The 22883-nt window shown below is 41.0% G+C and overlaps 1 protein-coding gene across 1 annotated transcript in view; it reads left to right on the top strand.

Moving 5' to 3' along the window:
- The window catches only part of HSD17B3 (hydroxysteroid 17-beta dehydrogenase 3), a 53122-nt gene extending 30931 nt beyond the window's left edge, over positions 1 to 22191 (top strand). The window contains exons 7-11 of the mRNA XM_033123539.1: positions 1741 to 1775; positions 2869 to 2950; positions 3570 to 3635; positions 18037 to 18186; positions 21677 to 22191. Of these exons, the coding sequence (XP_032979430.1) occupies positions 1741 to 1775; positions 2869 to 2950; positions 3570 to 3635; positions 18037 to 18186; positions 21677 to 21787 (444 nt within the window). The 3' untranslated portion in view covers positions 21788 to 22191. The remainder of the gene's footprint in view (positions 1 to 1740; positions 1776 to 2868; positions 2951 to 3569; positions 3636 to 18036; positions 18187 to 21676) is intronic.
- The last annotated feature ends 692 nt before the right edge of the window (positions 22192 to 22883 follow it).

Genomic DNA, 22883 nt, shown 5'->3' with positions numbered 1-22883 from the left:
ACAATCAATGGCTTTTAACTACCAGCCTCCCGTCCCCTCCAGCTGATGAAATGGTAGGTTTTATTTGTCCAACTGTTGTTGGCAGCCTTACTGCTAAAATCTTTCACATCATTTTACACATTGATCTTTCATTCTTGGTCCATTTGATCACAGAGCTTCCCAAATGTATTTGGCAACTCTCTGGCTCCTTTAGCAGAGAAATGCTTTGATTTGCTAAAAAATCATTTTAGATATTGCCAGACTTCTGTTACTAACTCCCCTAAGTAACAGAGAAAACACACTGAAGGTAGCTTCTGAGTATGCCATGCCCCAGTCGGCCATGCTGGTTGGAGCCATAACGAGTATCACTTAATTATTCCGAGGAAGCCATCTAGAAATAGTAACGATCCCTATCAAGGGCAGAGATAGGAGATGAGTATGAGGTCAAAGGGAAGGTGAAATAAGAGAGTAAATAATGGGAGCTTTGTGACAGGGACCCATAAAGTCTAAAGTTATTGTTCTAATTGGGATTATCCGCCCAATTAAGCTAGTGAATTCATTTGGGAGATTTCAAGGACATGCTGGCCCTGTCCACCAGTGCTCCAGTCATACCCTCCATGAAACTGGGAAAGCCAAGGGAAGAGTGATGACATCATCAAGTCCTTTTCCTTCTCTTACCTCCCTTAAAATCCAGGGTTCAAGAGGTAGTCCCATGGGTGGTAGGGAGCACCCCGCCCACACCATTCCCGCCCCCACCGCTAACCCAGAGCAGTGAAAACATTGGTCTGGAGGCTCCTGCAGATGGGCTTAAGGGCCTGGCCTATGAAATGGGGGTTGGGTGGCATGTGGGGGGATGGGACTGGCAGGGACATAGCTTACGGAGAAGCTCCTGTAGGCCTCCCAGACAATACGGAGAAATAGGCAAAACTTGTCTTCTGGTCTCCAGTCTTTATTTTTCTGCCTCTTTCCATCTGTTTGGTTGCTCTCTGTCTTAAACCTGCACCCAAGATACAGCCTGAGTCCACTCAATTGTACTTTCAAGAACATTTTTGTCCATGGGTTTGCTTCTTCCTTAATTCTTATAAAGTATGCCCTGTAATTATGATGTGAAAAGCCATTTTAACTGGATATTTATGCTCCAGAAGTGGTAGGGAAGCCATCTTCAGGGAGCAGTAGGTTGGGAGAGGGAAGAGGCTTCTCACTGCTGTTGTAATTCTAACAGATGAACAGACAGACATGTTCTGTCCAGGGAGCTATTTCACAGACCACCTGCAGGCTGCTTATGGGGCTGCTGTTGAATTGACAGATTCTCATCCTTTGTATTGTGAGATGTTCATGGCCACTTGTGTGATTTCCCGAATGTCCCCCAAACCTAACTCATGGCTGAGGTTTCTGATGGCCAGCCCACTTTTGCCTGTCTCCCAGAGTAAAAGGTATCTGGGGAACCTCAGTTTTGATCCCACAGCAAGAAGCCATTTTCCATAATGTTTAACGGCCTTCATTTTGCAGGAAGACTTTAGCTTTATGGGGAAGAAACCAGAGGCCTCTGAGCAGTTTGCCATTTGTCTAGGTTGCCTCCTGTGGGTTCCAGCCAGACTCTAGTGTCACCAGAAACACGTTTAATAAGTGTCAGCAGATTTTCAAGGCCATCTGAGAGGATGAAGCAGGTGCCAGAGTCCTCCCGCACCCACTTCCCCAAGTACCCCTGTCTATTGCGACTCAGTTCCTTTGTCAAGGCTTAACTTTCTCCTTCTCTTATAGATGACACAGATGATTCTGAAACACATGGAATCAAGGTAAGTCTTTTCTTTTAAAAAGCATGGGGCAGCATGGTCTCCCTGGCCTGCCAATCAGCTGACTTGGAGGCTGGGGGATAGAGTGCAGTCAGCTGCTACTTTAACAAATGATATGATGAAAGGACATGGAGATTATAGGAGAAAAAATAACATTCTGGGCCAGGCCAAATTTGCAAACAGATAAGCATACTTGAAGGTCAAATAAACTTTTGTTTAGGGAGGAGAACAGCAGCAGTTTCAGCACACATTGTATTAAAAAAAAAATTAACTCATGTTGAGCATAAAAGAAACTTCAGAAGTTGGCCTGAGACCAAGACCATCTCTTTGTTATTATGAATTTCAGCTCTTGTCAGAATGAATACTCCATTTCAGTGGTAAAAATCACCACCCCATCAGTGCCTCCACTTATTCCATGTTTCTATCACCCTATTACAACACCCATTTGGGAGCTGGGTTTTTTTCAGGTGGTATTCATTAAAAGCAAATGGTTGATAGTTTATCTTTCCTAGAGGAAGAAGGGGCTTGGCCTTGTATTCTAATGCGCAGTTTCTTGGTTTTTCTGAATTGACTCCATCTACTTGGGATGAATTAAAGATGTTGAATTTCAAAAGGATAATTAAGGACTCCAGAGACTTGTGTGGGTGCCTGTGTGAGCAGATGATGGACTGTCAAATTCCACCCATGACAGGATTCTACATGTGGCATCTGTCCTGTTGTGGGTCATCTTTATGAGTCAGAAGGGACCTTGAGCTCATGCTCAACTTTTGAAAGAGCAAGATCTCTTCACCTGAGTCTTGTATGAGCCAAGTTGGTTTTCTGCACTTTGGTTGGGGATATTTGTTGCAGCAGAGTCCATTTCCAGTCACAAATCCTTGATGTCAACTGACTGCAAAGTGACATCATTGAGTGGCGCTGTAGTCTATGATGTAGGGGAAGTTCCACTCACAGTTCTTGGAAGCAGAACACTCGTGCACGTGGAAGCCTAGAGAGGATGGGGTTTTCCCAGCATCCATATGAGCTCCTTGTTCTCTTCTTTCTTGAGTAATGTGATCAGGCAGCAAACCAACTGAAACTTTGCTTCTTTGCCTTTTAGGCGGAAAGGGCTCATCTTGAACATTTCTTCTGGGGTGGCCCTCTTTCCCTGGCCCCTATACTCCAGCTATTCGGCGTCCAAGGTGAGTGATAGCATTCAAGTCTTCTTCCTCTTGCCTTTCCCAGTTGGTATTTTCTTTTGGATCATCTGGCAAGTTGATGGATAGGTTTCCTAGGAGGCACTCTTCTATGTACAGGGTGGAGCTAGTCAGCAGGTGTTTGGGTGCACATCAGATAAAGGTGCAGCCCCTGGGCTGACAAGGTCTGCAGCAGCACACCTAGGCAGGTGAAACTTCCATGATGGGCCTCCAGCCCTCACTCACTTCCTGGCCTGCTGTCTTCCTGCCAACAAGTAACATTGTAGCTTCCTTCCTGCCCTGGAGGCCTAGTCAGGTGCCCCCATGCCCTAGTCTTTAAAACAAACCCTTGGAGGAGGGGGTGCTTTAGACAAAGAACTTTCCTGGGTTGGGTCATCTATATGCAGTGGCCCGAGGTATGTATTTATCCGAAAAGTTATGTTCCCACCAACTGAGGTAGCTTTTCCTAGACCAAGAAATGACGTTCTAATTCCCATCAAGATAAGCCTCTGCATTTAAAGATAAAGCCGTTGGTTACTTGTGGTGCATTTTGAAATCTGAGTAAGTTGGTTCTGATGGAGAAAGCAAGCTCTGTGTCCTGAGGTGTTTCTCTTTCTTGCTCCAGGCTTTTGTATGCACATTTTCCAAGGCACTGCAAGCAGAATATAAAGCAAAAGGAATCACTATCCAGGTGAGGTTAACAGTTCTGAGTCCATGGGAACAGGAACTCTGGATTTACATGGAGCTGGGGCCACTATCTCCTGCAGGACTGGCAGTGCACGTGCAGCCAGGAGGAAGGTGGTCTGGATGACACCATGGGAGTTATTGGGACCACTGTGGTAACAGCTGTGCCACCTCTGTTTCACCTGCTGCCGCTGTCACCCATGACCTGGTTGCTGGAGCAGGAAATGGGGCAGGGTGTGTGAGTACTCAGAAACTCTGTCGACCCACTTGCTACCTGATGCTGTATCAGGACAGAAATGGGGCTTGTTGACCATCCTTTACTCTCTGATATAAGTACAGGAGACAGGTTTATGTGGGAGAAATTGGGGAGAGGCAACAAAAGAAAACTGGACACTCAGTCCATGTTGGAAAAAGTGGCGGTGCTTCTCTTGTGAGCTGTTTCATCTGTGATGAGCCACAGAAATCCTCAAACTTTGGTTCTTGAGCAGTCAGGAAGAGGTGCTCTGCTTCCCCTTTCACCTACAATGGCAGACCCACCATGGAGAAGACCTTGTCCTACTAACTGTAAACAGAGCTGGGTTGCCACTGCCACCTGTAGACTGAGCAACGTGATGTCTCGAGGTTTCAGTGACATACATGTACTTGGTTCAGCAACACAGAATTAAGTGGTTTCTGGAAGCTGGAATAAAAAGTTGACAGAGGGTTTTTGTTATTCTTTGGGAAGAGGTTGCATGGCATACTTTTAGAAATGAAAAAGGCACTCTCATGGTGATATCTTTAAAATTATTGCTATGCATACTAATTTTCAATTAAAATACCCAGGTGAGAATATCTCAGGTGGCTGTCCTTATAAATTAACCATCTATGGCATAAAATTTCTTCAATAGACAGATATGAATTAATGGTGAGAACTTTGAAAATAGTGTCATCTTCCCAGCCACAGTGAGTGACTGTGACAGCCATGTCACTAGACCACAGCCCCGTTCTCTGGCCTGTTGAACTATAAAGTCTCACCTACCAGAGATTTCCCCCCTCCTATCCATTTTCCAGCTCCCAGCTGAAGATCAGTTCCTTTTGCAACAGTGCTATCCCATGTAGGCTAAATTTGCTGCAGTTTCAAAAACAAGCCTTGAAATCTCACTGACTTAAAACCACAAAGATTCATTTGTCATTCATGCTACACATTCACTGTGATCTGGCATAGGGGATTAGCTCATTGTAGTGACATAGGGACCTAACCTGATGGAGCAGCTGCCATCTCAGATATTTGACATGCCAGAAAAAAAGTGGTAGCAGTTCTAGAGGATCTGACTTTGATGATTAAGGGCTCTAGCTCAGAAAAGACACATGCCATGTTTGCTCAAACTAATTGGTCATATCTGATCACATGGCCTTACCCAACCATAGGGGGGTCCAGGAAGTGCAATTCCATCATGTGTCTGGAAGAAAAAAGAACTATAAATATTTGGTGAATAACAGTAATAATTACCACAACTATTTTCTTCCTAGCCATGTGATGGTCTTAGCAGCAACTTGATCTTGATAATTGTGAACCACAGATGCTGTAGCTGCCAAATTAGTGGGTTCTGTTGGGCAGCAGGGGTAGGAGGAGTTGGGGTAGGAACAGGAGCCCCTTCTCTAATGCAGAAGCCTTGGAACTACTGTCCTAGCACATATGAGGTGAAAAGACTGTGACCTTTCAAAAACCAAGTAGACTCTCCAAACACACATGTAATTGGTACTCAATAAATATTTGTTAAATGAATGAGAAAGTATGTACTATACACTTGGGTTTAATTTTCAAATTCCAGTTCTGCCATTTAAAATCTGAGTGATCCTGGATAGCCTGCTTAAACTCTGTGAGCCTCAGTTTCCCCATCTGTAAAAAGGGGTTTACAATACTTTCTCACATCTCTGGGTTATTGTGAAGATCTGATGAATAGGAGAGATCCAAGATGGTGGAGTAGATAAACACTGTGACTGCTTTCTTCCGTGAACACATTAAAATTACAACTAAGTTATAGAACAATCAACCTGGAGAACCATCTGAAAACTGGCTGAAACAGAAGTTTTATAACTAAGGACATAAAGAAGAAGCCACATCGAGACTTGTAGGACGGGTGGAGATGCGAAACAGGCTGGCCCCAAGCCTCCCTGAGCCTCCATGTGGTGGTTGAGAATCAGGAGGGATATCTCAGCTGTGGAGGTTCACCCTGGAGTAGCACGGCTCCCCAGCCCAGAGTACTGGTGCTGGAAGAGGAGCTCCCACAATACCTGGCTGTGAAAGACAGTGGGGATTCTGACCATCCAGGTGAGACAGAGGGCTGTGGGAAACACAGATGCCCTATTAAAGGCCCCATGCACAGACTCACTGGCAGGCACTCACCCTGGGCTCTGTCGGAGGGATGGTTACTGGGGGTGTGGAGCATTGGAGGCATATAGGGTGGGGGGAGGCAGATCGATTTGTATGGCTTTAGAACAAGGGCTGGATGACAGTTGCCATTTTCACTGTTTGGGGTCCTTCTCCCATGCAGCCAGCAGGTGGGTGCCATCTTTCCTGTGTTGAGCCCTCCCCACAATTCAGATTCAGTCGAATCTGAATCTGATTGGCCTGTGAGCTCTGCTGGGACTCCATCCAACCCAACTCTCCCAACGTTGGAGGCACTTTCTTTCGAGCAGCCATCGCCATCTGCATTGCACTCTTTCTTAGAAAACTATTGGAGTCCATGGGCCCCAGGTGGGCAGTGACAGGACTCGATGTGTTCTGAGTCTTTTGCTGAGTAGCTCCAGACTCAGTACTGGCACCAAAAGAGAATTTACATTAACCTGGTGCCCACATCTCTTCCCACTCTAGTGACTCCCTGAGACCCTGCCTCACCCAACTTGTATACTGCACAAGTCTTTATCAGTGGCTGAACCTTAAGGGATCTGGCAGGTGGCAGCAGGTCTTTTCGTGTCCTGGCTTTTTGTGGAGGTACCCTATGCTTGGTACTGGTGGCAAATATCTTTGGTTTGCAGTGTGGCCTCTCCCATGTGCCCAGGTTTAGCATAGGCAGTGAACAACCATGGATCACTTTGTAGATCCTACCAGGTAGTCCCTGGGTAATCATAGGCAGTGGGTGGCCTGGGCCTGCACTGGAGCCCATTCCAACAAGTCCCAGAACCAACATACTTGGAGGTTGGATTCAGACCACAGCAGAGCACTACCTAATTAGCCCCATAAGCAGCACACCCAAAAGGTTGTCTCAACAGGCACAAGAGCCCTCTGGGGTGAATTCCATTCTGAGGGGTAAACCCCCACATAGCATCCTGTGAGCTGTGGATGTGGCCAACTCCCACAGCCAATTAGCCTGAGGGTCAATCCCAGCAATTGGAGTGCCAATACAAATTAAGGCTCAATTATAACAGGATGGCACACACAACCCACCCAAGGGACAGTCCTAGACCACTCAGAGCAGGAGACCAGGGATACTGTGCCAGGGCCCCACACAGAATGTACTATATAAGGCCAACTGGCCAAGACTGGGAGACACAACAGATCTACCTAATACATAGAAGCAAACACAGAGAGGTAGCCAAAATGAGAAAACAAAGAAATGCATCCAGAATGAAAGAACAGGAGAAAAATCCAGCAAAAGAAATAAACAAAATGGAAGCAAGTAACCTACCAGAGAGAGTTCAAAACACTGGTTATAAAGATGTTCAAGGAACTTAATGAGAACTTCAACAAAGAGATAGGGAGCATAAAAAAGGACATAGAAACCATAAAGAAGAACCAGTCAGAAGTGGAGAATACAACATCAGAACTGAAGAATGCACTAGAAGGAATCACCAGCAGACTAGATGAAGCAGAGGATCTAATCAGTACTTTGGAAGACAAGGTAGCAGAAACACCAAATTGGAACAGCAAAAAGAAACAAGAATCCAAAAAAACGAGGGTAGCTTAAGAGTCCTTTGGAACAACATAAAGCGTAACAACATTCACATCATAGGAATACGACATGGAGAAGAGAGAAAGCAAGGGATTGAAAATCTATTTGAAGAAATAATGACTGAAAACTTTCCTAACCTGGTGAAGGAAATAGACATCCAAGTCCAGGAAACGCAGAATCCTGAACAAAATGAACTTAAACAGGCCTGCACAAGATACATTATAATTAAAACAGCAAAGGTTAAAGACAAAAGATTGACTCCTAAAAGCAGCAAGAGAAAGGCAACTATTAATTTATAAGGGAGCTCCCATAAGATTGTCAGCTGATTTCTCAACAAAAACTTTGCAGGTCCGAAAGTATTGGCATGAAATATTCAATGTGATATAAAGCAAGGACGTACAACCAAGGGTATTCTACCCAGCAAGGCTATCATTTAAAATTGAAATACAGATAAAGAGCTTCCTAAACAAGAAAAAGCTAAAGGAGTTCATCACCACCAAACCAGTATTACAAAGAATGTTAGAGGGACTTCTTTAAGATGGAAAAATAAAATCAAAATTATGAATAATAAAATGACAATAGCTACATGTCCATTAACAATTATTTTTTATTTTTATTTATTTATTTATTTTTAATTTTATTTTATGTTTTTAAGATTTTATTGGGGAAGGAGAACAGTTCTTTATTGGGGAACAGTGTGTACTTCCAGGACTTTTTTCTAAGTCAAGTTGTTGTCCTTTCAATCTTAGTTGTGGAGGGTGTAGCTCAGTTCCAGGTCAGGTTGCCGTTGCTAGTTGCAGGGGGCACAGCCCACCATCCATTGCAGGAGTTGAATTGGCAAAGTTGTGGTTGAGAGGATGCACTCCAACCAACTGAGCCATCCGGGAGCTCAGTTGCAGCTCAGCTCAAGGTACCGTGTTCAATCTTAGTTGCAGGGGGCACGGCCCACCGTCCCTTGGGGGACTCAAGGAATTGAACTGGCAACCTTGTGGTTGAGAGCCCTCTGGCCCATGTGGGAATCGAACCGGCAGCCTTCGGAGTTAGGAGCATGGAGCTCTAACCGCCTGAGCCACTGGGCTGGCCCTGTTTATTTATTTTTAATTAAAGTTTATTTGGGTGACAATTGTTAGTAAAGTTACATAGATTTCTGGTGTACAATTCTGTATTACATCATCTATAAATCCCATTGTGTGTTCACCACCCAGAGTCAGTTCTCCTTCCATCACCATATATTTGATCCCCTTTACCCTCATCTACCACCCCTCTCCTCCCTTACTGTCTGGTAACCACTAAACTATTGTCTGTGTCTATGAGTTTTTGTTTCTCATTTGTTTGTATTGTTCTTTTGTTGTTTTTGGTTCATATACCACATATCAGTGAAATCATATGGTTCTCTGCTTTTTCTGTCTGACTTATGTTGCTAGCATTATAATCTCAAGATCTATCCATGTTGTCACAAATGGTCCTATTTCATCTTTTCTTACAGCTGAATAGTATTCCATTGTGTATATATACCATAACTTCTTTATCCATTCATCTATCGAAGGACATTTTGGTTGTTTCCGTATCTTGGCCAAAGTAAATAAAGCTGCAATGAACATTGGAGCACACGTGTCTTTATGGATAAATGTTTTCAGATTTTTTGGATAGATACCCAGGAGAGGGATTGCTGGGTCATACGGTAATTCTATTTGTAATTTTTTGAGGAACCTCCACACTGCCTTCCATAGCGGCTGCACCAGTCTGCATTCCCACCAACAGTGTATGAGGGTTTCTTTTTCTCCACGGCCTCTCCAACACTTGTCACTATTTGTCTTGTTGATGATAGCCAGTCTAACTGGGGTGAGGTGATATCTCATTGTGGTTTTTATTTGCATTTCTCTGATGATTAGTGATGTTGAGCATTTTTTCATATGTCTATTTGCCATTTGTATGTCCTCTTTGGAGAAATGTCTCTTCAGGTCCTCTGCCCATTTTTCAATTGGGTTGTTTGTTTTTTTTGTTGTTGAGTTGCATGAGTTCCTTGTAAATTTTGGATCTTAGCCCCTTATCGGAGGCACTGTTTGCAAAAATCTTCTCCCATTCAGTTGGTTGCCTCTTTATTTTGTCGATGGTTTCTTTTGCTGTGCAGAAAATTTTAAGTTTGATATAGTCCCATTCACTTATTTTAGCTTTTACTTCCCTTGCCTTTGGGTCAAATTCATGAAATGCTCTTTGAACCCAAGGTCCATAAGTTTAGGTCCTATGTTTTCTTCCATGCAATTTATTGTTTCAGGTCTTATGCTTAAGTCTTTGATCCATTTTGAATTAATTTTGGTACATGGTGGCAGATAGCAGTCCAGTTTCATTCTTTTGCACATGGCTTTCCAATTCTCCCAGCACCATTTTTTGAAGAGGCTGTCTTTTCTCCATTGTATGTTTTTGGCTTCTTTGTCAAAAATTATCTGTCCATATTTATGTGGTTTTATTTCTGAGTTCTCGATTCTATTCCATTGGTCTACGTGTCTATTTTTCTGCCAGTACCATGCTGTTTAGATTATTGTTGCCCTGTAGTACAAGCTAACATCAGGGAGTGTGATACCTCCAGCATTGTTCTTTTTTCTTAAGATTGCTTTGGCTATTCGGGGTCTTTTGTGATTCCAAACAAATCTGATGATTTTTTGTTCTATTTCTTTAAAAAATGCCATTAGGATTTTGATGAGGATTGCATTAAATATGTATATTGCTTTGGGTAATATGGCCATTTTAACTATGTTGATTCCTCCAATCCATGAGCACAGAATGTCTTTCCATTTCTTTGTGTCTTCTTCAATTTCTTTTAAAAATGTATTATAGTTTTCAGCATATAGGTCTTTCACATCTTTGGTTAAGTTTATTCCTAGGTATTTTATTCTTTTTGCTGCAATTGTGAAAGAATTGGTTTTTTTTTATTTCTTTTTCTGAGATTTCATTGTTAGTATATAGGAATGCAATGGACTTCTGTACGTTGATTTTGTAGCCGGCAACTTTACTGTATTTATTGATTGTTTCTAATAGGTTTTTGGTGGAGTCTTTAGGGTTTTCTATATATAGCATCATGTCATCTGCAAAGAGTGATAATTTAACTTCTTCATTCCCAATTTGGATGCCTTTTATTTCTTTCTTTTGCCTGATTGCTCTGGCAAGGACTTCCAACACTATGTTGAAAAGCAGAGGTGATAGGGGACAGCTGTGTCGTGTTCCTGAATGTAGAGCAAAGGGCTTCAGTTTTTCACCGTTAATTATGAGATTAGCTGAGGGTTTGTGATATATGGCCTTTATTATGTTATTTTCCTTCTATACCTATTTGATTGTTTTAATCATAAATGGATGTTGTATCTTGTCAAATGCTTTTTCTGCATCAATTGATATAATCATATGATTTGTGTCCTTTATTTTGTTTATGTGATGTGTCACATTGATGGATTTGTGTATGTTGAACCATCCTTGTGCTCCTGGGATGAACCCCGCTTGGTCTGATGAATAATCTTTTTAATGCATTGTTGCATTCGATTTGCTAGAATTTTGTTTAGGATTTTTGTATCTGTATTCATCAGAGATATTGGTCTGTAGTTCTCTTTTTGTGTGTTGTCCTTACCAGGTTTTGGCATCAGGGTAATGTTGGCCTCATAAAATGAGTTAGGGAATACTGTTTCTTCTTCAATTTTTTGGAAGAGTTTGAGCAGGATTGGTATTAGATCCCCTTTGAAGGTTTGATAGAATTCACTAGTGAAACCCTCTGGTCCCGGACTTTTGCTTTTGGGAAGGTTTTTGGATGACTGATTCAATTTCATTACTGGTGATCGGTCTGTTTAGATTTTCCAGTTCTGCATGGTTCAGCCTAGGAAGGCTATACGTTTCTAAGAACTTGTCCATTTCTTCTAGGTTATTGAATTTTGTGGCATATAGTCCTTCATACTATTCTTGGATGATTCTTTGTATTTCTGTGGCATCCGTGATAACTTCCACTTTTTCATTTCTGATTTTGTTTATTAGTGTCTTCTCTCTTTTTATCTTAGTGAGCCTAGCCAAGGGTTTGTCAATTTTGTTAATCTTTTCAAAGAACGAGCTCTTTGTCACATTAATTTTTTCTATTGTCTTTTTGTTCTTTATTTCATTTAGTTCTGCTCTGATTTTTATTATTTCCTTTCTTCTGCTGATCTTGGGTTTTATTTGTTCTTCTTTTTCTAGTTCTTTAAGGTGTAACATGAGGTTATTTATTTGGGATTTTTCTTGTTTCTTGAGATAGGCCTGTAATGATATAAATCTCCCTCTTAAAACTGCTTTTGCTGCATCCCAAAAATTTTGGTAGGATGTATTTTCATTGTCATTTGTTTCTATGTATCTTTTGATCTCTCCTCTAATTTCTTATTTGACGCGGTTGTTCTTTAAAAGTATGTTGTTTAATCTCCGTATATTTGTGGGTTTTTCTGCTTTCTTTTTGCAGTTGATATCCAATTTCAAAGCCTTGTGATCAGAGAATATGCTTGGTATGATTTCAATCTTCTTAAATTTGCCGAGATTAGTTTTATGTCCCAATATATGGTCTATCCTTGAGAATGTTCCATGTATACTAGAAAAAAATGTATAGTCTGATATTTTAGGATGAAGTGCTCTATAAATGTCAATTATGTCCATTTCATCTAATGTGTCATTTAGGGCTACTATTTCACTATTTATTTTCTGTTTGGATGATCTATCCATAGCTGTCAATGATGTATTTAGGTCCCTAGCATAATTGTGTTTTGGTCAATTTCTCCCTTTAGTTCTGTTAATAGTTGCTTGGTATATTTTGGTGCTCCCTGATTGGGGGCATAAATATTGATGAGTGTTATGTCTTCTTGTTGTATAGTCCCCTTTACCATTATGAAATGTCCATCTTTGTCTCTTGTTACCTTTTTCACTCTGAAGTCTGTTTCATCTGATATCAGTATAGCTACACCTGATTTTCTCTGGATACCATTTGCTTGGAGTGTCAATTTCCACACTTTCACTTTGAGTCTATGCTTGTCCTTGTATCTGAGATGCGTCTCTTGGAGACAGCATATGGTTGGGTTTAGTTTTTTGATCCAATCTGCTACTCTGTGCCTTTTTATTGGTGAGTTCAGTCCATTTACTATTGGGGTGATTATTGATATGTGAGGATTTCCTGTCATTCTATCTTTAGTTTTCTGGTAAGGCTGTGTCTCCATTGTTTCTTTGCCTTTTTGTTGTTGTCTATTATTTCTGTGTGGTAGTATTCTATGATGTTTCCCTCTGTTTCTTCTTTTATTACAGTATATATTTCAGTTCTGGATTTTTTTGAGTGGTTACCCTGAAGTTTATGTAAAAGAAAGTTTGATATTTAGAGTATTCCATTTTCTTCAGCATGCCTATTTTCTCCATTCCCATATTTCAGTTCAGGCCTTTACTCTCCCCCTTTTTATGTTTTGGTTGCCACAAATTGTCCCTGTTGATAGTGATCGAATAGCTTCCTTTAGTATTTCTTGTAGTGCAGGTCGTGTATTAGAAAATCCCCTCAGCTTCTGTATGTATGGAAAGGTCTTTATTCCTCTTTCATATCTAAAGGATATCTTTGCTGGGTATGTTATTCTTGGCCCATAATTTCTCTCTTTCAATAGTTCGAATATTTGGTTCCACTCCCTCCTGGCTGTAGAGTTTCTGCTGAGAAATCGGATGATAATCTAATGGGCTTTCCTTTGTAGGTTACCGTCTTCTTTTCCCTGGCTGCCTTGAGAATTCTTTCTTTGTCTTTGATTCTGGATAGCTTTAATAAAATGTGCCTTGGAGAAGGCCTGTTGGGGTTGAGGTAATTAGGTGTTCTATTTTCTTCTTTGATTTGAGAATCCAGTTCTTTCCACAAGTTTGGGAAGTTCTCATCGACTATTTGTTTGAATATACTCTCTGCTCCCATCTTTCTTCTCCTTCTGGTATGCCCATTATTCTTTTTTTTTTTTTTAATTTATTGGGGTGACAATTGTTAGTAAAATTACATAGATTTCAGGTGTGCAATTCTGTATCACATCATCTATAAATTACATTGTGTGTTCACCACCCAGAGTCAGTTCCCCTTCCATCACCATATATTTGATCCCCCTTACCCTCATCTCCCACCCCCCAACCCCCTTACCCTCTGGTAACCACTAAATTACGTTCCCCAGATTAATTTTCAAACCCCGTGGCCATCCTGTGGGGGGGAGGGTGAGGGGATTGGAGGGCAGTCAGTGACCACAGGATGGTATGCCCATTATTCTTATATTGCTCTTTCTGATGGAGTCAGAAAGTTCTTGTAGAGTTCTTTCATTTCTTGTAAGTCTCAAGTCTGTTTCTTCTTCCATCCTTGTCATTTGATAGAAACCAGATAGAAACCAACTATCTTCGATGTCACTGATTCTTCCCTCCAACTGGTCAACTCTACTACCTAAGTTGGCTATTTCATTCTTAATTTCTTCTATTGAGTTCTTAATCTCCAGGAATTCTATTTGCTTCTTTTATAAAATTTCAATCTCTTTGGTAAAATGTTCATGTTGTTCTTTGATTGTGTTTCTGAGTTCATTAAACTGCTTTTCTGTGTTTTCTTGCATCTCATTGAGTTTTTTCAGAACTGCAATCTTGAATTCTCTGTCATTTAAGTCACATATTTCTATATCTTTAAGTTCATTTTCTGGAGACTTTTCATTTTCTTTCTGAGCTGTCTTGTGTGCCTTTGTTATTCTTGGCAATGAATGATTTATTATTTCTCTTCCTAGACATCTATAGGAGTGGGTTCTGCAACAGGTTGATAGGAAGAGGTTTTTCTTTTGTTTTCCAGTACGTATTGGTAGAATATTTTATTTTCTCTTGGACTGCATCCTTTTTTTCTCATTCACACTGTAGTGTTATGTTTTCTCTGCACTACTCCACCTTCTCACACAATGGGGGGATTCCCCAGAAGGCAGGCTTCTCCTCTGTCAACAGTTTGCCTGGGTCATGGGGCACCATGTCCCTGTGGGGATGGGGAGAGCTTTTGAAGTTCCATAGCTCTTCCTGCACCAGATTCAGAGCCCATATGTTTCAGCAGTTCTGTTTACTCCTGCAGGGATCCGCCCAGATAGGTGGGGCCAGGGGTGGGGTGAGTTGTGAGAGGTGGCCCACAGCAATGGCAGCGACCACCACCACAGCCAGTCCTGCTTCCACAGCTCCCTCCCCTTTGATGGAACTAGTTGGGCTGCGAATCTGTGTCTGCGGACCACAGTTCTCAGAACTGCAAATATTCTGTTTTTTTTGATCTGATACTGCTACTGTTCCGCTTCTAGCACTGGGCAGGTGGGGGCAGGGCGAGCTTTAGGAGGGTAAGGAGGGGGCGGCTAGTCTCAGTTCCTAAGACTTCTGTTCTCTGCTAGGCAGTGAGGGCTTAAACCACCATTTTCAGCCTTTTTCCCTCAGTCTTTGCTCTGAGGTCTCTGCCATGAACGTTGGGTTCAGCCGTGTTATATGCTGTCCCCTAAGCACTGTGGGCCATAAACAGAGCCCTAGCAGTCCAAGTTCCTCCCTCTCCCACAGCTGTGGTAGTTCTGAGATGTAGTGAGCTCAGAGCACTGAGCTAGGTCTGCGTCCTGTGCCCGCACGGTTCCATCTCCACACTTTTCCCTTGCCTCCTCCCCTGCTCTCACAATTTGCCCACCTTAAGTTGAATTCAGTAGTGAGCCTCTTCGTCTTGCCTGTCTGCTGTGCAGTTAGTCCTTTGTAGAGTTATAATTTTTCAATTTGTTGTAAATTCCAGGGGAGATTTCCAGAGGCTCACCTCACGCTGCCATTTTGATCCATTAACAATTATTATCAATGTAAATGGATTAAATGCTCCACTTAAAACACATAGGAGGGCTGAATAGATAAGAAAACAAAACTCCTACATGTGCTGCCTATAAGAGACTCACTTTAGATTGAAAGACACACACAGAGGGAAAGTAAAAGGATGAAAGAAGATATTTCATGAAAATTAAAAAAAAAAAATCTGGGGTAGCAATATTTATACCAAACAAAACTTTAAAACAAAGGCAATAACAAGAGACAGGACTCAGTAATCCCACTTCTGGGTATTTATCCAAAGAACCCCAAACGCTACTTCGAGGAGACATGTGCATCAATATGTTCATTGCAACATTGTTTACAATGGCCAAAATATGGAGGCAACCTGGGTATTAGTCAGTGGAAGAATGCATAAAGAGGATGTGGTACATATATACAATGTAACATTGCTCGGCCATGGAAGGGAATGTGTTTTTGGCATCTATGGCATCATGGATAGACCTGGAGGATATTGTGCTGAGTCTCCTCGAAGTAGCGTTTGGAGTTCTTTGGATAAATACCCAGAAGTGGGATTGCTGAGTCCTGTCTCTTGTTATTGCCTTTGTTTTAAAGTTTTGTTTGGTATAAATATTGCTACCCCAGATTTTTTTTTTTAATTTTCATTAAAAAAATGGAAAATTGGAGTGTCAGACAGAGAAAGACAGATGCAATGTAATTTTGCTTATATGTGGAATCCAAAGTACAAAATAAACAAACAAAACAGAAACAAACTCATAGATTCAGAAAACATTTTGATGGTGGCCAGAGGGAAGGGGGTTGGGAGTGTGGGTGAAAAAAGAGGAAGGGATTAAGAAGCACAAATTGGTTATTATAAAGTAGTTATGGGGATGTAGGGTATAGCATAAGGAACATTGTCAATAATATTGTAATACCTATGTATGGTGTCAGATGGGAACTAGGTTTGTTGGGGTGATAGATGGGAAGGGATTGGGAACAGGGTGAAAAAGCTGAAGAGATTAAGAAGTACAAATTGATAGGTACAAAATAGTCATGGAGATATAAAGTAAAGCATAGGGAATATAATCAATAGTATGATAATAACTATGTATAGTGCCAGGTGGGTACTAGACTAGTCAGGGGGATCATTTCTTAAATTGTATAAATGTCTAACCACTATGCTGTACATCTGAAATTAATATAAAATAATACTGAATGTCAACTGTAGTCGAAAAATTAGAAAGGGGAGGGGGAAGGTGAAGGTGAATAAGATGTCCAAATTTCCAGGTATAAAACAAATAAGTCACGGGGATGTAACTTACAGTATAGGGAATATACTCAATATTATTGTGATAGCATAGTTCGGTGTCAGATGGTTGGTTGCTGGACTTATGTTGATCACTTATGGTTACATGGTGATATTTATGTATATAAATGTTGAATAACTATGATGTACTCCTGAAACTAATATAATATTGCATGTTAGTTATATTTTAAATAAAAATATTTTTTAAAATTTAATGAATAAATAAGTATACAAGTTTAACCACTATTTACTGAGCCCCTATTTTGTACAAAAAGGTGTTTTGTCAACCAAAACTCACTGTAGGAATGAAAATACTTGTATTTCCCTAGCTGGAGACTGGGGTTGGGAATACATGCTCCTTACATTTCTCTAAGAGTACTATTTTGAGATCTTTGGAAGAAAAGTGTTATGCAAATTAGTGACAGCATTAATTTCCATAAGAACCAAGTCAATTGAATTGATTGACTCATAACTGGATTTAATTATGTACATCATTTCAAGTGATATGAAAAAAATGTAATATGGCAAAAATTGCAAATATGATGTGAAGAAAAATAAAACCAAAGAAAGAAGCATGGATCTTTTTTTCTCTCTGAAGCTGCCAAGGTCTCTGTCTGGGAATAAAGTAAGAAACCCCATTACGAAACCTCGTGCCAGGCCACAAGGTGGTTAGACCACAGGTGGAAACATGGTGTCAGATTTCCAGGGTACAACATGTGGTTGTTTATTTTTCTTACCACAAGAAGAATGATTATGAGGCATGTGCCACTCCTCGGTCCTAACTGAAGTGTGAAAGTAGGAATCCAGAGTGCTTTAAATTGCTCCAACTTTGGCTGTATATGTTAAAAATAAACTTCTGAGATATGGTTGCCAGATGCAGGACATCCAGTTAAATATGAATTTCAGAAAAATAACAAATATGTGTTTTGTTGTTGTTGTTGTTGTTTGTTTGTTTTTACTATAAGTATATCCCATGCAATACCTGGGACATAATTATCCTGAATTCTTTTTGTTTTTTTTCTGGATTCAAATTTAACTGAGTGTCCTACATTTTTATTTTTGAAGTCCGGCAACCATGTTCTGAGAGATGGCACATGTCCTGATTCCCCTGTGTGCATTTGAACCACCTGCTGTTGTGTGGCTAAAGCCTCATCTAGAGTTAGTGGCAAAGTGAAACTAGAAACCCGCCTTCTGATTCTCAGCTCTGTATCAGTTCTATGCCTTTTCAGTGATCCATTGTCATTTAGGATCCTGAAACTTTTCACAGGAAGAACAGAGCTGGAAAATGAAGGGATGGTAAAGCGGGAGTTTGTTTCTGAAGGTTGGGCAGGTTGCTTCTGTCTTACGGTCTTTATTTCCCATTGTAGGTGCTGACTCCATACGCTGTTTCAACCCCAATGACAAAGTATCTCAATACCAGCCTGATAACCAAGACTGCTGATGAATTTGTTAAAGAATCATTGAATTATGTCACAATTGGAGATGAAATCTGTGGCTGCCTTGCCCACGAAATCTTGGTAATTGATAAAGTCTCCTTTCTTGAAACAAGTGAGGACAGGTGTGATAATAAACGACGGTGTTACTGGTTTAGTATTTACTATGCTATACTATGTATCATTATTTTACTGTGTATTCTTTCTACTTATGACAAAAAGTCTGCTGTATAACAGCATACCATGTTACACTGGCAGCAGCCTCAGATCTCATGTTTACCATGTTTCTTGATTGCATCATTTTCTCTTGTGCTTGATTAAATCTTGTGTTGTTGTGTTCATTGTGGCCCCTAAGCATACAAAATCCACTGCAAATGTGGCCAGTAAGAGGCCACATTGAGTGATTGACCTGGAAATGAAATTAAAAGTGATTCAAGACTATGAAGGTGGAAAATTAGTGATGGTTATTGCTCACCGGTCAGGCATGTCCCAGTTCCCCATAGCTATGATCATAAAAAACAGGAACAAAGTGATGAGAGCTGTTGAAGGATCTGCTTCGTTGAAGGCAACGAGACTCACAAAAAATTGAGAAGGGATTATATCAGACATGGGGAAACGTCTAATGGCCTTGGTTGAAAACCAGTCACAGAAGCATATCCTTTTCAGCACCATGATGATCATGGCCAAAGCAAAAAGTTTGCGATGTTGAAGGAAAAGCTTCAATCTGACTACAATGTTGAATTTACTGCTAGCTCTGGATGGTTTAAAGAATTCAAGAATCATTACTCAATACATAATGTGAAAGTGAGTGGTGAGTTTATGAGTGCTAATGTGAAGGCAGCTGAAGAATTTTGGGAAAATCTAGATAAGCTGATTGTGAAGGAAAATTGTAGCCAGAGCAGATTTTCAATACGGATGAACCCTCCCTAGTCTGGAATGGATACCTGAAAGGACTTTGATCCATAAGGGGGCCAAGTCAATGCCAGGTTCTAAGGCTGTTAAAGACAGGATAACCGTTTTGCCTGGGGGCAGTATTGCAGGCTAAACTCCTTGTGATCTGGCACAGTGAGAACCCAGGGCCTTCAAGCCCAGGACCAATAAGCACATACTGCCAGTGTGCTACAGGAGCAATAAGAAGTCATGGATGACCCAGCTCCTCTCCCAAGATAACTTCCTGATTGCTATTCCAACAAAATGGAGAAATACTGTTTGGAGAATAACATACCTTTCAAGATTTAGCTTATTGTTGATAATGCTCCCAGATAGCCTCCTTTATTGGCATTCTTCATCCCAATATCAAAGTGGTATTCATCCCTCCAAACACCATCTCTTTGTTCCCACCAATGGATAAAGGAATTATAGCAGGTTTTAAGGCCTACTACCTGAGGAGGACCTTTGCCCAGGCTATTGCTGCAACTGAGAAAGATGCTGATGCAATTCTGGAAGGATTACAACATCTATGACTGCATCAAGCACCTTTCTTGGGTTTGGAGTGATGTTACCAAGAAGTATATGAATGGCATCTGGAAGAAGACACTCAAGAGGTTCGTCCATGATTTCAAAGAATTTGCCAAGGATGAGGAGGTTACAACAATCAATAAGGCTGTGGCTGAGATGGAAAACATCGGGGTGTGGATGAGGATGACATGGAGGAGAAACTACAGGGGGTTCTGAGGAACTGACTAATGAAGACTTGTTGGAACTGGAACAGGAACTCATAGCTGGAGAAGAGGAAAGAGAAAAGGAAACTGCAAGATAAGAAAAAGAACTCCAAGAAAATTCACAGTGAAGGGTCTCACAGGAGTTTTTTTTTTTTTTTTTTTTTTTTTAAAGATTTTATTGGGGAAGGGGAACAGGACTTTACTGGGGAACAGTGTGTACTTCCAGGCCTGTTTTCCAAGTCAAGTTGTTGTCCTTTCAATCTTAGTTGTGGAGGGTGCCATTCAGCTTCAAGTTGTTGTCCTTTCAGTCTTAGTTGTGTCGGGCGCAGCTCAGCTCCAGGTCCAGTCGCCGTTGCTAGTTGCAGGGGGCACAGCCCACCATCCCTTGCGGTAGTTGAACCGGCAACCTTGTGGTTGAAAGGATGCACTCCAACCAACTGAGCCATCCGGGAGCTCAGCGGCAGCTCAGCTCAAGGTGCTGTGTTCAATCTTAGTTGCAGGGGGCAGAGCCCACCATCCCTTGAGGGAGTCGAGGAATCGAACTGGCAACCTTGTGGTTGAGAGCCCGTGCTCCAACCAACTGAGCCATCCGGGAGGCAGAGTGAACTGGCAACCTTGTGGTTGAGAGCCTACTGGCCCATGTGGGAATCGAACCGGCAGCCTTCGGAGTTAGGAGCATGGAGCTCTAACCGCCTGAGCCACTGGGCCGGCCCCTCACAGGAGTTTTGCAGACCTCAACAAGCTCCTTAAAAAGTTTCTCATGATTAAAAAACACCAAAAGATTTTCATTAATAGAGGGGAATGTTCATAGTGCACTATCTGCATATAAGCAAATCTATGATGAAGAAAAGAAACAAACCAAGCAAACCACCATGGACATATTTCTGAAGAGTGACACATCCTTGAGAAGAGCCTCGGGCAGGCCCTTCAGGAGGTATTTCAGAAGAAGACACTGTTGTCAGAGGAGATGCCAGCTCCATGCATATTTTTGTCCCTGAACACTTTCCAGTGGGACCAGATGTGAAGATAGGAGACAATGATATTAACGATCCTGACCCTGAGTAGGCCTAGACTAATATATGTGTTTGTGTCTTAGTTTTTAACAAAAAATTTTAAAAAGTAAAATAAAATTTAAAAATAGAAAAAACTTATAAAATAAGGATATAAAGAAAGAAAATATTTTTGTACAGCTGTACAATGTGTTTGTATTTTAAGCTAAGTGTTATTACAAAAGAATGAAAAGCTTAAAAAATTAAAAAGTTTATAAAGTAAAAAAGTTATAGTAAGCTAAATTTAATTTATTATTGAAGAATTAAAAATATTTTTGTATAAATTTAGTGTAGCCTGTGTACAGTGTTTATAAGGTCTATAGTGGTACAGTATGGCCTAGGCCTTCACACTCCCCACTCACTCACTGACTCACCCAGAGCGACTTCCATTCCTGCAAGCACCATTCATGGTAAGTGCCCTATAAGGATGTACCCTTTTTTATATATTTTATACCATATTTAAAATTTTAAATGTACTTTCTCTGTTTTGATAGATAAATACCATTGTGTTAAAATTGCCTACCGTATTCAGTACAGTAATCTGCTGTATGGGTTTGTAGCCTATGAGCAATAGGCTATACCATACAGCCTAGGTGTGTAGTAGGATGGACCATCTAGGCTTGTGTAAATACGCAGAAGACCAAATACACAGTATTGTTGTTCACACAATGATGAAATCACCTAAGGATGCATTCCTCAAATGTATCCCCGTCGGTAAGTGACACGTGACTGTGCTTAAAAAATTTTGGGACTTCAGAAGTCAGAAAAAATACTTTTAAAGATGATGAATATAAATTAAGATGTGTTTGTTGTAACTTCCTGTGCTTCTTTTCTCTCAGACACTCATGTTTCTGTCTATTCAAGGCGAGCTTTCTGAACCTGATCCCATCATGGGTCGTCTACAGCAATGTGTTCAGGAAGCTACTACTGACTCACTATATTGATTACCTCAAGCGGAACACCAACGTTAGGTAATCCAGGTGGGCTGATGTGCCATCCAGCGTCGCTTTCTTACCACGTCCAGCATTGGCCGCAGAAGACCAAGTTGCAGACTAGCACCCATCACCTCTTGAAGCTGGAGGGCCATGTCACAGATACAGTATCTAGAATACAACTTTTGTGCCATTTTGCTCATTTAAAAATCAAGGACGAATGGAGACCAGCCTTGAAAACTCCCTGAGCAAATAAAGCCAGTTTACTCATAGAAACAAAAGTTAATTTGACTTACTTTGCAAGACTACTGATGGGATTCAGGGCAGACCTCCCCGAAATATGTCACTTTGGCATATTGATTATTTCTAATTAAAGTTACTTAAGAAATAGCAAAATGAACACTATGACTCTACTTTGCCCCCTATGAAAGCAGTAAATAAATTTCCCACGTGAAAATTACCCTCCCCTCACCGGGAGAAAGACAGCCATCCCTCTCTCCAGAGGTGGGGTATCCGGGCCCAGAGGGCTGTATAAACAAATGTTGTTACTTTTTCAGTAATTTACTACCCCAGGCCAAAACCCCTTTGTCAATTCTTCACAAATAATTGTTTCTTTTTTTAAAAGGTGCAAAAACTGCCTGCTAAGGTCACTTCTTTGAGCTTCATTCTAAGTGTCTGTATCAGTGCTCCAGTTTGCAAACTGTCTTCTCGTGTGTGCAGAATAAATTTTCACTAATTACTGCTTTGGTGATTCATTGGTTTTACTTTGGCTATTTATGAACTTTTGATACTCAGATCTGGAAGTCTTCGGGTCAGCTGTGGTGTAAAAAACATGTGTCATGCAATGGGATTTCAGGGTTTTGTGTGTGAGCAGGAGGATGCCTGTAGGCAAAATTCTAAGAATTTCTATAGGGGATTGCAGTATAAATGTGGTGAGAAGAAAGCCTCTGATTCTTTGAATATTGAGAACAATTAAATCTAGTAAACTACTTTTATAGTTATGTTGAACAATTTCTGAAGTTACTAAACTTTATTAAGATTGCTGTAGTCCTAGAACACTGGTTCTCAAACAAAGTTCCTCAGAGACCCAGGAAACTGTCTAGGAAAGGTGTGGGGGCAACAGCTACAACAGGCCAGTT

This window comes from Rhinolophus ferrumequinum, chromosome 12, assembly GCF_004115265.2.
Source record: "Rhinolophus ferrumequinum isolate MPI-CBG mRhiFer1 chromosome 12, mRhiFer1_v1.p, whole genome shotgun sequence".
Taxonomy (NCBI): Eukaryota; Metazoa; Chordata; class Mammalia; order Chiroptera; family Rhinolophidae; genus Rhinolophus; species Rhinolophus ferrumequinum.
Note: the sequence above shows the minus strand (reverse complement) of the source record. Positions and strands in the feature narration are given on the sequence as shown.